The following is a 16,031-nucleotide window of genomic DNA, read 5'->3' as shown; positions in this document are numbered from 1 at the left end:
TCTAAGTGATTGCTAGGTGGTTGCTAAGGTGTTGCAATGGTTTTCATGGTGGTTGCTAAGGAGTTGCTAAGCAGTTTCTAGGTGGTTGCTAAGGTGTTGCTATGGTATACGTGCAAGTGGAGGTGTGCAGATGGAGGTGTACAGTTGGAGGTGTACAGTTGGAGGTGTACAGGTTTAGGTGGAGGTATGCAGGTGAAGGGGTGCAGGTGAAGGTGTACAGGTGTATATGTACAGGTGGAGGTGTACATATGGAGGTGGAGGTGTACAGTTGGAGGTGTACAGTTGTGTGTAGGTGGAGGTGTATAGGTGGAGGTGTGCAGGTGAGGGTGTGCAGGTGGAGGTGTACAGATGGAGGTGGAGGTGTATAGGTGGAGGTGTGCAGGTGGAGGTGTACAGGTGGAGCTGTGCAGGTGGAGGTGTACAGGTGGAGGTGTACAGTTGGAGGTGTACAGGTGGAGGTGTACAGGTGGAGGTGTGCAGGTGGAGGTGTACAGGTGGAGGTGTGCAGGTGGAGGTGTACAGGTGGAGGTGGAGGTGTACAGGTGGAGGTGTACAGGTGGAGGTGTACAGGTGGAGGTGTGTAGGTGGAGGTGTACAGGCGGAGGTGGAGGTGTACAGGTGGAGGTGTACAGGTGGAGGTGTGCAGGTGGAGGTGTACAGGTGGAGGTGTACAGGTGGAGGTGTACAGGTGGAGGTGTGCAGGTGGAGGTGTACAGGTGGAGGTGTACAGGCGGAGGTGTGCAGGTGGAGGTGTACAGATGGAGGTGGAGGTGTGCAGGTGGAGGTGTGCAGGTGGAGGTGTACAGGTGGAGGTGTACAGGTGGAGGTGTACAGGTGAAGGTGTACAGATGGAGGTGTACCTTCTGCTTGCGGGTGCTGCCGGGACTGGTCGGGGTGGAGATCGGAGATTGCTTAGAGATGGGAGTGGACAACTGACTACTGGAACCAGTTCCATTAGCTACAGAGAGAGAGAGAGATTAAAAGAAAATAGTGAGTAAAATCAATACAATTAATTAACCCTTCAAGCACAATTATATAGAGAAATAAAAAAGAGAATAAGAGAGAAAGAGAGAGAGACAAGAGAAACTGTGAGAGATGAGAAAGAAAAAAGAGAGAGCGAAAAGAATGAGACAGTGATGAGACAAGAAAGAAAGAAAGGAAGAGATAAAAGAGAGAAAATAGACAGAGAGGAAACAGACAAAACAAAAAGAGAGCAACAGAAGAGAGAAAGGAGTGAGACAGAAAAACAGAAAAATAAATAAAAAGGGTGCAAGTGAGAAAAAAATTAGAGTAAGAGAAAATAGAGAAAGATAAGGTTAGAAAGAGTGAGAGAAAAAGTGTGAGACAAGACATGAAATGAGAGATGAGACAAAAAAAGAGTGCAAGAAAGAGAGAAAAGAAGTTGAAAGAGAGAGAAAGACGAGATTAATAACAGAGTGATGGTAGGAGTTGAGACATGATACAGTGAGAGAGAGTGTGAGAGAGAAAGAAAGAGACAAGACTAAAAAGTAGAAGAGAGTTAAAGGACAGTAGTGAGTAAAATCAAACTCAGACTAAATAGAGAGAGAGAATAAACAGAGAAAATAAGGAGAGAAAGAAACCACTGTAAAAATGAAAGACAGAAGACAAGAAAGAGACAAGAGAGAGATAAGATCAACAAAAAGAGGGATAAAAAAGTGAGAGAAGGTGTGAGACAAGTGAAGAAAGAGGCTGGGATGAGACCAAAAAGACTGCATGAGAGACAAAGATGAGATTAAAAACAGAGTGACAGCATATGATGAGACAAGAAAAAGTGGCAGAGAGTTTAAGCGAGATAGAGAGAGACGATTTAAAAGAGAGAGAGAAAAAGACAATAGTGAGTAAAATCAAAGCAACAGATTAACCATTTAAGCACAAGTGTCCTTAGACAAGAGAGAGAAAATAAAGAGAGACGTGAGTAAAAGAAGGAGAGACAAGATGAGAAACAGGGAAAGATGAGACTAAGATGAAAGATGAGAATGAGACACGAGACGAGAGTGGGAGACAAGAAAGAGGGTGAGAAGAAACAAAAAAGGTCATGGAAGAGAGAGAGAGAAAAAATAAAAAGAGAAAGATGAGATTAAAAACAGTGACATTTTGAGATGAGACAAGAGAGGGAGAGACAACACAAATGGTAAGACACAAAATAAGAGCATAAGAGTCAAAAAATAAAAAGAGAAAAGGACGAGAATAAAAACAGAGCATCAGTTTGAGATGAGACAAGAAATAGTGAGAGTGTGAGCGATAAAGAGAGAGATAAAAAGACAATGGTGATAAAATCAAAGCAACAGTTTACCCTTTAAGCACAAGTTTTCTTAGACAAGAGAGAGATGTAAGAAAAAGAAAGGAGAGACGAAACGAGAAATAGGGTAAGATGAGACTGAGATAAAAGATGACAGAGTGAGAGGGCAGAGTGAGATATGAGACGAGAGAGTGAGAGAGGGTGAGACAAAAAAGAGCATGAGAGAAGAGAGGAAGATGAGATTAAAAAAAGGAACGACAGTTGAGACAAGGATGAGACAAGAAACTCTTTATAACTCGCTTAATAAGAAAGTGTGAGCAAGAAAGAGACATGGTGAAAAAGACAATGGTGAGTAAAATCAAAGCAAAAGTTTACCCTTTGTGCACAAATGTCTTTAGACAAGAGAGAAAAGAAAGAGAGACATGAGAAAAAGGAGAGACAAAAAAAAAGAGAGAAAGATGAGGCTGAGACGAAAGATGAGAGGGACAGAAGAGAAGTGATACAAAAGAAAGGGTGAGACAAAAAATAAAATGAGAGAAAGATAAGATTAAAACAGACAAGAAACACTGAGAGGGAGTGTCAACGAGAAAGAGAGAGACAAGATGAAAAAGAGAGATAAAGAGAAAAAGAAAAGACAGAGCGGTGATACGAGGAAAAAAGGAAGACATACGAGTGAGCCACAGAAAAAATATAGAGACAAAATTGAGAGAGAGAAAACAGAGAGATAGAAAAGAGAGAGAGAAGAGTAAGAGACAAGATTAAAATGTGAGAGAGACAGAGGGAAGGGATTTTAAAAGAGGGAGAGAAAAAGAAAGAATTAAATTTGACAATAAAGAGTAAGAGAGAGTGTGAGATTTTAGAGAGACGAAAAAGAGCGAGAAACGAAGTAGAGAGAAAGAGAGAAAGAGAGAGAGAAAAAAAAGAGAGAGAGAGACTGAAGTAGAGTGAGAGTGAAATGTGTGTAAACAGTGTTTTCATCAGTCCTGCTGGAGGGGTCAGACCCTGTCTGCTCGTGTGTGTGTGTGTGTGTGAGTGTGTGTGTGTGTGTGTGTGTGTGTGTGAGTGTGTGTGTGTGTGTGGTTGCTAGGAGACCGGGGGTGTGTTTGGGGTGAGGGTGGTCTGTTGGTCAGACGGCGCTGTGGGCACTGAATGCTGATTCAGACCGTTTTGTTTAAAAGGACACACACACACACACACACACACACTATACACACACACACACACACACACTATACACACTATACACACACACACACACACACACACACTATACACACACACACACGCACACACACACACACACCCTATACACACACACACACACACACACACTATACACACTATACACACACACACACACACACACACACTATACACACACACACACGCACACACACACACACACCCTATACACACACACACACACACACTATACACACACACACAAAGACACACACTCTGAACTCGCACTAAACGGCAACATCTCTCTCTCTCTCTCTCTCTCAGACTCCGGCTGCTGATGTAGAAGCAGCATGACCTACTGTACTCTCTCTCTCTCTCTCTCTCTCTCTCAGACTCCGGCTGCTGATGTAGAAGCAGCATGACCTACTGTACTCTCTCTCTCTCTCTCTCTCTCAGACTCCGGCTGCTGATGTAGAAGCAGCATGACCTACTGTACTCTCTCTCTCTCTCTCTCTCTCTCTCTCTCAGATATTTTAGATATTTTGACAGAAATATTTATTCTGTAGGAAATTATGACCTCATTAAAATCATGAATAAATCATTAGCTAGTTAAATAGTATCAGTTTTATCACTAAAAGTGAGTTAAAACTAGTTGGTGAAAAGGGCTAAACTCACAACATTTTTAACAAACTTTTATAATATTGCTTTTTCCTTTGTTCAGAAAGTTGATGGAAATGTGAGAAACAGACAAAACATGAAAAAAAGGGAGTGTGTTAGTGATGATTAAACAAAAACAACAAGCTGTAAAATAGTGAAAATTACTTATTTTTATTAATTTTTAAAAGATAAGTTGTGCAACAGAGTCTACATGAACACGCATGGACTTAAAGACACACAAACATGGAAGACAATGAAAATAAAATTTAAATTAAAGAGAAATCCAGTCGTTAGATTGATTAGATGAGGGGTTAGTGTTTACAGAAACATAAAATATGATAAAACAAAAATAAAACAACACATTTTAACATGAAACAAAACTGTGGAACATGAAAGTGTGTTAAAACAAACAGGCATTTTTTCTTTATTAATGCATTAGCTTTATGCTAAGTTAGTTAAAACTGACCATTATATCAGTGTGTGCAGAAAAAAAAGCAATTCATTTATCGTTTTAATTCTTGTAACTTTAAAATAAAATGTAAGAAATAGAACAAAAACAAAAAAATAGATATAAACAATCAATTAAAATAAGAATGTTTGGATTTTCTGTATATAAAGGAAAGTATAGACTTTAGGAGCATATATTGTACATACCGTATTTTTTGCACTATAAGGTGCACGTATATCCTTAAATCCACTTAAAACGCACTTAAAATGCTTTAATTTTCCCCAAATCATCAGAGCTCCTTATAATCTGGTGCTCCTTATGTATGAATTCTATCAGTCAGGTATTAAGGAGCAGTAAAGACACTCCACTGAAGTACAGAGTTATACAGGAGTTTCAGTGAAGTTTCTCCAGCACCGAGACTAGAGCAGCAATAGCATTAGCCACTAACCACCACGCTAAGCACTAGCTCTTTCTCTGTTCAGAGGTGAGTGTATTTACCATGTTAAAACAAGCTACGTAAAAAGAACCGCTAGCTAATATCATTAACTGCTAGCTGTTAGCCACTAATGCTAATGCTCCAGCCTTAGTGCTGGGGAAATTTGGAAATCTAAGCTTACTGTAAATAAATGGAAACACCCAGTGGCACCCAGAGACCTGCTAAATTAGAAGTTCCTTAAATAGTTTTTTAAAATGCGCCTTATTATACATAACAGTGCGGTATACAGTACATGTAAATATAGATATAAATATGTATAAATAAGTTTAACATTTTCATAAAGGAACATATAGTAAAAAGTACATTTTATTAGAATAGAATAGAATTTGTATAATTGTTATAAATCATATAGTCAATATTAGCAATTAGCATTTAGCATGTAGCACATAATTGATGATGTAACATTTTTGTGGGCAGTTTGTGTACTAGATGGATTTGACTGGCTCAGTGCAGGGTTAGTGTAAAGTTAGTGTAGAGTTAGTGTAGAGTTGGTGTAAAGTTAGTGTAGAGTTATTGTAGAGTTGGTGTAAAGTTAGTGTAGAGTTAGTGTAGAGTTTATGAGGTAATAATGGGCTCACTGGACTCGGCGGGGGATTTGCTGCGCCTGATTGGACCAGGACTCTTAGCAGAACCTCTCTGACCTTTAGGAGCTTTCATCACCCGACACTCTGCAGAGAGAGAGAGAGAGAAAGAGAGAGAGAGAGAGAGAGAGATTAGGCATAAATGTAAAAGTGACAACTAATCACAGCCCAAATGTAGTCGATTAGCCAAATCATGATGTTCATCGCTATCTTACACTCCTCCAACAGTCTATTTTCACTCCTTCCTCCTGCCTGGTTTAAACAGCAGCAGAGCTTCTGAATATATCTACACTGATGGGCGTGGTGTTCTGGAAATGAGGTGTGTTCAGGTGAACACAGGTGCGCCACTGACTGATTTAAACCCTGACAACAGTCAACTGTAAGACGTTCATTGCTATCTTGGCAACGCAAGTGGATGGTGCGCTTATTACACACACATGAACACACAGCAGCACAAACTCAACTTTTACATCAACAATAAACAGAATAGTAAATAAAATAACATTGCTGTTCCCGTAAATGAGCTGCTGGAGCTCCTTCACAGCGTCAACCAGCAGCTCAGTTTCCTCTGCTGAGAAGAGTCTGTTGAACACGTCCAGGTAGCTGCACCGTTAAAATAGCAATCCACCAAAGTCAGAGCTCACCTGGTTCTACTCTTAAAGAGAATGATGAGCTCTTAAAGAGACACTCTGATTGGTTTATTATTTCTCGTTACACCCAAAATTAACCACACCCCTCATTAATTAAGAGAATTAGTACATGACTTTTGCTTTGCGTTTTGAGACGCGCAAGGTGTACTTTTACGGTCGTTCTGATAGCAAAGACACACCCAGTACGCGGTACAGTTCAGGTTTCAGTATAGCTATGCCTTTAAGCCATGCTAGCACAATACAATCCATGTTCTAGTTTTTAGTGGATTGTGGTTAGCACCATGCTAACTGGTGTACATAAGGCTAAATTGCTTGTTAGCAACATTAGCATTTTTTAGCTTCCGCATATAAAAATAGAAAAGAAATCTTCAGACACGAAACATGACTTGGCTAATCGACTACAATATAAAATGTACATTTATATTTTATTTTAAAAAGGAAAAATAAAAAAGGAAATGTATACATTCTTCTTCTTAAATAAAATGTAAAAATAATTAATTAAAAAACAACAGATAAATACAGACAGGACACAGCTAAACACCACAGAGACAGAGAGAAAGAGACAGACATGATGAAAGACAGACAGACAGACAGACATGATGAAAGACAGACAGACAGACAGACATGATGAAAGACAGACAGAAAGTTTAGTCTATCATTTACAGTCATTAGATTCCACCTGCTCTTATCTCCCCCGGGACAGGAAGCAGCACAGTACGCTCTCTCATGTGGTTGCTAAGTGGTTGCTATGGTGATGCCAAGAGGGTGCTATGGTGTTGCTAAATGGCTTCTATAGTACTGCTAGGTGGTTATTTGGGTGTCTCCTGGATGTTGCTAGATTGCAATGTTGGTGCAAAGTGATTTCTAATTTGGCACCAGAAGGCTATGGCGTTGCTTAATGGTTGCTAAGTGGTTGCTATGGTGTTGCTGGGAGGCTGTTGCTTAGTGGTTGCTATAGCGTTGCTACCTGATCAGTAAAATGAAACTGTTCAAGGCTGTTGCTTTGTGTTGCTAGTTAATTGTTGGTAATTGCAAAGTGGCTTCTATAGTACTGCTAGGTGGTTACTTGGGAGTTGCTAGATTGTTGCAATGCTGGCGCAGAGTGGTTCCTATGGTGTTGCTAAGTGGTTGCTATGGTTGTGCCAGGAGGGTGCTATGGTGTTGATAGAAGTCTTCTATAGTACCGCTAGATGGTTATTTGGGTGTCCCCATGTTTGCTAGACTGTTGCAAAGTTGGTGCAGGGTGGTTCCTACGGTGTTGCTAAATGGTTGCTATGGTGGTGCCAGGATGTTCTTATAATGTTGCTTAGTTGCTTGTATAGTATTGCTAGGTGGTTACTTGGGTGTCACTGTTTCTGCTTGACAGTTGCAAAGTTGGTGCAAGGTGGTTCCTATGGGGTTGCTAAGTTGCTATGGTTTTGCTTAGTGGTTGCTATAGCGTTTCTACCTGATCTCTAAAATAAAACTGTTCTTGCAAGGTGGTTGCTTTGTGTTGCAGTGTAAGTGGTTTCTATAGTACTGCTAGGTGGTTACTTGGATGTTGCTAGATTGTTGCAAAGTTGGTGCAGGGTGGTGCTATGGTCGTGTTAAGTGGTTGCTACGGTGGCCCCAGGAGCCTGCTTTAGTGGCTATGTGGTTGCCATGTAGCTTTTATAGTACTGCTAGGTGGTTACTTGGGTGTCTCTTGGATGTTGCAAGATTGGTGCAAAGTGGTTGCAATAGTGGCACCAAGAGGGTGCTATGGCATTGCTTAATGGTTGCTAAGTGGTTGCTATGATGTTGCTGGGAGGCTTATATGGTTTTGCTTAGTGGTTGCTATAGCGTTGCTACCTGATCACTAAAGTGAAACTGTTTAAGGTGGTTACCTTGGTTGCTAATTAATTGTTGGTTATTGCAATGTAAGTGGCTTCTATAGTACTGCTAGGTGGTTACTTGGGTGTTGCAATGTTCATGCAGGTTGGTTCCTGTAGTGTTGTTAAATGGTTGCTATGGTGGTGCCAGGAGGCTCCTATGGTGTTGCTAAGTGGTTGCTATGGCAGCATGAAGAGGGTGCTGTGATGTTGCTTAATGGTTGCTAAATGGTTTCTACAGTACTGCTAGGTGGTTACTTGGGAGTCACTGTTTTTGCTAGATTGTTGCAATGTTGGTGCAGGTTGGTGGTTGTTATGGTGGCACCAGGATGCTGCCATGGTGTTGCTTAGTGGTTGCTCAGGTGGTACTACATGATCACTAGATTACAACTGTTCTTGCACGGTGGTTGCTATTATGTTGCTAAGTAGTTGTTGGTGATTGCAGTGGGGGTGCTAGGTGGTTGCTAAAATAAGGGGATAGATAGCGGAGATGCTAAAGGGGAGGAGCTACATGATTGACATGAGCTCTAAGTTCAGCTGTGCTGCTGTGATTGGCTACTGATTCAGAAACTGCGTGGGATTAAGGTCACCACTGACCTTGACTAGCATTAGCATTAGCTCCTCTGGATCTGCCTTTGGCTCCTGGACTGAAGTGAGCTGGAAGACAGTAACCACAGAATTACACACAACACATGCTAACACACAACAACACACAACAACACATGCTAACACACAACAACACATGCTAACAAACAACAACACACGCTAACACACAACAACACACGCTAACAAACAACAACACATGCTAACACACAACAACACACGCTAACACACAACACAATAACACACACTAACACACAACAAAACACGCTAACACACACATGCTAATACACAACAACACACGCTAACACACAACAACACATGCTAACATACAACAACACACGCTAACACACAACAACACAACACACGCTAACAAACAACACACGCTAACACACAACAACACACGCTAACACACAACAACACACACTAAAACACAACAACACAACACACGCTAACAAACAACACACGCTAACACACAACAACACACGCTAACACACAACAACACACACTATCACACAACACATGCTAACACACAACAACACACAACAACTCATGCTAACACACAACAACACACGCTAACACACACAACACACAACAACACACGCTAACACACAACAACACACTAACATACAACAACACACAACAACACATGCTAACACACAACAACACACACTAACACACAACACACGCTAACACACAACAACACACACTAAAACACAACAACACACGCTAACACACAACAACACACTAACATACAACAACACACAACAACACACGCTAACACACAACAACACACACTAACACACAACACACGCTAACACACAACAACACACACTAAAACACAATAACACACGCTAACACACAACAACACACGCTAACACACAACACACGCTAACACACAACAACACACACTATCACACAACACATGCTAACACACAACAACACATGCTAACACACAACAACACACGCTAACACACACAACACACACTAACACACAACAACACACTAACATACAACAACACACAACAACACACGCTAACACACAACAACACACGCTAACACACAACAACACACGCTAACACACAACAACACACGCTAACACACAACACATGCTAACACACAACACACAACAACACACTCTAACACACAACAACACACGCTAACACACAACACGCGCTAACACACAACAACACACTAACATACAACAACACACACTAACACACAACAACACACACTAACACACAACAACACACTAACATACAACAACACACACTAACACACAACAACACACTAACACACAACAACACACTAACATACAACAACACACACTAACACACAACAACACGCGCTAACACACAACAACACACACTAACACACAACAACACACACTATCACACAACAACACACGCTAACACACAACAACACACGCTAACACACAACAACACACAACGCACGCTAACACACAACAACACATGCTAACACACAACAACACACACTAACACACAACACACACTATCACACAACAACACACGCTAACACACACTAACACACAACAACACACGCTAACACACAACAACACACAACGCACGCTAACACACAACAACACATGCTAACACACAATAACACACACTAACACACAACACACGCTAACACACAACAACACACGCTAAGACACAACAACACACGCTAACACACAACACACGCTAACACACAACAACACACACTAACACACAACAACACACGCTAACACACAACACACAACGCACGCTAACACACAACAACACATGCTAACACACAACACACACTAACACACAACACACGCTAACACACAACACACGCTAACACACAACAACACACACTAACACACAACAACACACGCTAACACACAACAACACACAACGCACGCTAACACACAACAACACATGCAAACACACAATAACACACACTAACACACAACACATGCTAACACACAACAACACACACTAACACACAACACACGCTAACACACAACACACGCTAACACACAACAACACACACTAACACACAACAACACACGCTAACACACAACAACACACAACGCACGCTAACACACAACACATGCTAACACACAATAACACACACTAACACACAACACACGCTAACACACAACAACACACGCTAACACACAACAACACACGCTAACACACAACACACGCTAACACACAACACACGCTAACACACAACAACACACACTAACACACAACAACACACGCTAACACACAACAACACACAACGCACGCTAACACACAACACATGCTAACACACAATAACACACACTAACACACAACACACGCTAACACACAACAACACACGCTAACACACAACACACGCTAACACACAACAACACACGCTAACACACAACAACACACGCTAACACACAACAACACACGCTAACACACAACACACGCTAACACACAACAACACACACTAACACACAACAACACACGCTAACACACAACGCACGCTAACACACAACACATGCTAACACACAATAACACACACTAACACACAACACACGCTAACACACAACAACACACGCTAACACACAACAACACACGCTAACACACAACACACGCTAACACACAACAACACACGCTAACACACAACACACGCTAACACACAACAACACACACTAACACACAACAACACACGCTAACACACAACGCACGCTAACACACAACACATGCTAACACACAATAACACACACTAACACACAACACACGCTAACACACAACAACACACGCTAACACACAACACACGCTAACACACAACAACACACACTAACACACAACAACACACGCTAACACACAACAACACACGCTAACACACAACAACAAACACTAACACACAACAACACACGCTAACACACACCTAAACTACACACAACACACGCTAACACACAACAACACACACTAACACACAACAACACACGCTAACACACAACAACACACGCTAACACACAACAACAAACACTAACACACAACAACACACGCTAACACACAACAACAAACACTAACACACAACAAACACTAACACACAACAACACACGCTAACACACACCTAAACTACACACAACACACGCTAACACACAACACTAACACACAACACACGCTAACACACAACAACACAACACGCGCTAACACACAACAACACACGCTAACACACAACAACACATGCTAACACACAACACACGCTAACACACAACAACACACGCTAACACACAACAACAAACACTAACACACAACAACACACGCTAACACACACCTAAACTACACACAACACACGCTAACACACAACACTAACACACAACACACGCTAACACACAACACAACACGCGCTAACACACAACACACGCTAACACACACCTAAACTACACACAACACACGCTAACACACAACAACACGCGCTAACACACAACACTCAACACTAACACACGCTAACACATGACAACACACAACGCACGCTAACACACAACAACACACACTAACACACAACAACACACGCTAACACACACCTAAACTACACACAACACAGATTAACAGGAACACACAAACGCCACAAGAGGACAGAAAACACAACAGGAATACACTGAAAACTGTTTTTATCCAATCAGATCGCTGCAAAACTTGACTGGAATGATTAGATACAGGGTTTTACCACAAGGAGGACGTAAAATGTCCTTTGTTTTCCTTGCTGTTGTATTGAAAGATGCTACTTTTGGGTAGTGCACCTCCTGGTGAGAGGACTTTTAATTTTTTTTTGGAATTTTGCGTAGATAAAAGACTCAATCAAGTTGTGCAATTGAAGTTGAATTTAAACCACCGTTAAGAAAAAATGTCTTGTGCAGCTTTTTTCTTAAGTTCTGTCTTTGATGTAGAGCAACAAATTATCCTGTAAATAGCAGGTGTGATCAATAATCTGGTGATCATCTCATAGGAGGAACACTAACAGCTGATAACTGATAGCAGCATTTTTCAGCAGGATAATGTTCACCCACACACTGCAGAGTGAATACAGACTGCAGTGATGATTCTGAAGGACTTGATTTATTTGTTTTTTTACCGTTTTCGTCCAGAGAGAAATCGTCCTGAGCGTAGCGGAACTTCTCCGGTCCACACGCGATGAAGACGTCGTCATCACCGAAGAAGTCCTGCAGACAGGTCACCTGATAACAAAGAGAAATAAACGAGTTAGACAGGAGAACCAACAGAGAACTATCGCTATCTTAGACCCCACCAACAGTCTATAATCACTCCTTATTCCTGCCTGGTTTAAATATATAATAGTAATATATCTACACTGATGGGCGTGGTGTTCTGGAAATGAGGTGTGTTCAGGTACATTTCTGGAGTTTTGCTTGTTTATCTTGGTAACAGAAAACACAGGAGCTCCACTGACTGAATACAACCTAGACAGACGCCAACAGTCAGACGTTCATCGCTATCTTGGCAACACAGTAAATGAGCTGCTGGAGCTCCTTCACAGCGTCAACCAGCAGCTCAGTTTCCTCTGCTGAGAAGAGTTTGTTGAACACGTCCAGGTAGCTGCACCGTTACAATAGCAATCCACCAAAGTCAGACCTCACCTGATCTACTACCTGATTGGTTTATTATTTCACGTGACGCTGAAAATTAACCACACCCATGATTAATTAAGAAAATTAGTACATGACTTTTGCTTTGTGCTTCGAGCTGCACAAAGTGTACTTTTCCCGTCGTTATGATAGCAAAGACACACAGACACACCCTAAATCAAGCTGCATGATGAAGAATGAAGGAAAAATGGTGGAGAACAACAGCGTTTGTTGCACAGTAAATGTTAAATCAATGCCTATGGTATTTATTCTACACTTCACTGTATTCCTAGATATGTTGAATTTACTTGAAAAAATAAGGTAATTTAATTAATTAGGGTTTATTCTCATTAAAAACTCATTTGAAAAAATAATTTAGTTGATGTTTTGTTATATGAGTTGCATTACAGAATAATTCTATTTTGAGGGCTCAGAGTGGTCCAGCAGTCTAAAGCACTGCCACTACGATTGGGAGGTCGCTGGTTCGAATCCCGGTTATGCAGCTTGCCATCAGCTGCTGCATCAGTTGCAATAAGTTGATTCAACTCAAAGATCCTGTTTGAATGTTTATGTGGCTGTAAATGTTGAGCTCACCTGACTAAAGGGAATTAAAGGGAATGATGAGCTCTTAAAGAGACACTCTGATTGGTTTATTATTTCACAATACGCCCAAAAATAAATCACACCCATGATTAATTAAGAGAATTAGTGCATGACTTTTGCTTTGCGTGTTTTGAACCGCACAAGCTGTACTTTTCCTGACGTTATGATAACAAAGACACACGGTTAACAGCTCGACTATACAGTAGATCACTAAAATAGGGCTCAGTGTTAATAGTGTTTGGCGTTTCTTTACTTTAGCACTAGAGCAACGATGCTAATGTAGCTAATACATAATGCAACCCTATGTACAACAATTAGCGCAATGCTAACTGCAGATCTGAATAGTTTTATTGATGATTAATTGTAAATTTGATGAATATTTGATGTTTTTTTTTACAGCAGAAATGAGCTGAAGAATGGTGGAGCCACACCCTGAACACACTCACTGTCTCTCACAACACACACACACACACACACACACACACACAGTAACACACACACACACTGTGACAAACACTGTGACACATGTCAGCACTAATTTAGGCCACCCCTGCCTTGAGCAGCTGGTCGGCAGGGTGTGTGTTGGTGTCTGCAGTATGTGTGTGTGTATAAGTGTGTGTGTGTGTGTGTGTGTGTGTGTGTTAGTTTTGTCTGGGAAACTCTACTAAAACCGGAGGTGAGGCTACGGCCAGCTGTGCCCACTTTCAATCTGTCTCCAGGGTCAGTTAAGTGTGTGTGTGTGTGTGTGTGTGTGTGTGTGTTCTTGAACATGTGTGTGTGTGTGGGTGTGTGGGTGTGGGTGTGTGCTTGAACATGTGTGTGTGTGGTTGTGTGTAGGATGGGGGTGTGGTTAAGTGATAGATTGGCAGGAAGCAGTCCTGTTAACCAGTATGGAGGTCACCACCCTAAAATTAATAACACAGTTTTCTTTGATCTTTAATTAATTCACGTTAGATCATCTCTGATTGGTCCACAGCTGCAGCCCAGACACACACACACACAAGTATACAAACACACACACACACACACACACACACACACTTATACACTTATACACTTACTTAGACGAAGAAGAAGCAATAATATATTATATAATTGGACCTTAATTTTTGGATGAGTGCAATATAATGATGCGTAGCCTTTTTGCTTATAAATCATTTGTTCAGAAAGTGTTTTATATTTTTAAACATAGTTAATTATATTAAAGTAGACGGGGAAACAGTTTCTGAATAAAAACTGTTGTTAAATAACAGGTCTATGCTTCTTCAGTGTTGCAATGTTATAGAAACGCTGTAGTTTCACTGTAGTTTCAAACGCATCAATAAATAAAAGATACTGGCACTATCTTGAAGAATGACAGTGGAAAAGTCTAGATCTTATATTCTCCGCCCGAACCCAACCCAACCCTAGGTCTGGTCGTGTCAGGCTCTGCTTTTTAATTATATTTTTATTTTATATAAAGCTATAGCGTGATAATCACAATATAGTAAAGTAACAAATGAAATTATGTTTTAAATAAAATGTTGCATGAATGTAACTGTAAATTATGTTATTGTTCTATTTTGTTATTGGTCTATTTCGGTTTAATGATGTGTAGTATGTAGCCTTATTGCTGATTTTGTGTTTTGCACTAAAGTTATATGTTTAGATTAGATACAAATCGTTTGATCAGAAACTGTTTTATATTCTTAAACTTTGTTTATTATATTAGAGTAGACGGGGAAATTGTTTCTTAATAAAAACTGTTATTAAATAACAGGTCTATGCTTCTTCAGTGTTGCAATGTCACACTTATACAAGATGCGAAACAAAGCTATTGTGGCCAAAATTCTCCCATAGAAATGCATTGAAATGCGTCCGTAAATTTTTTACCTGTAATTTAAACTTCTCTACAGGCCACATTTTTCAAGCTACATCCACAAAATTTGGCAAAATCATAGAACTAATACTGCTATTTTTTATTTTAAATAAAGCTATGTCGTGATAATCGCAATATAGTAAAGTAACAAATCAAAGCCTTATTGTTTGTTGACAAAGTATTTTATATTCTTATACATTAGTAATTATATTAGAGTAGATAAAAAAGTAATTG

General features: G+C 40.5%; 1 protein-coding gene across 3 annotated transcripts in view; it reads right to left on the bottom strand.

Moving 5' to 3' along the window:
- Positions 1–16,031, bottom strand: part of LOC103035707 (neuronal migration protein doublecortin) — a 73,966-nt gene that overhangs the window by 3,506 nt on the left and 54,429 nt on the right. For 2 of the 3 annotated variants that reach the window (XM_049465526.1, XM_049465524.1), the window contains exons 4-7: positions 12,826–12,928; positions 8,722–8,781; positions 5,622–5,711; positions 861–958 (exon numbers count right to left, since the gene is read on the bottom strand). In XM_049465526.1, the coding sequence (XP_049321483.1) occupies positions 861–958; positions 5,622–5,711; positions 8,722–8,781; positions 12,826–12,928 (351 nt within the window). The remainder of the gene's footprint in view (positions 1–860; positions 959–5,621; positions 5,712–8,721; positions 8,782–12,825; positions 12,929–16,031) is intronic. The other variant, XM_022666293.2, reaches the window with a different exon arrangement.

This window comes from Astyanax mexicanus, chromosome 1, assembly GCF_023375975.1.
Source record: "Astyanax mexicanus isolate ESR-SI-001 chromosome 1, AstMex3_surface, whole genome shotgun sequence".
In the NCBI taxonomy this organism is placed as follows: Eukaryota; Metazoa; Chordata; class Actinopteri; order Characiformes; family Acestrorhamphidae; genus Astyanax; species Astyanax mexicanus.
Note: the sequence above shows the minus strand (reverse complement) of the source record. Positions and strands in the feature narration are given on the sequence as shown.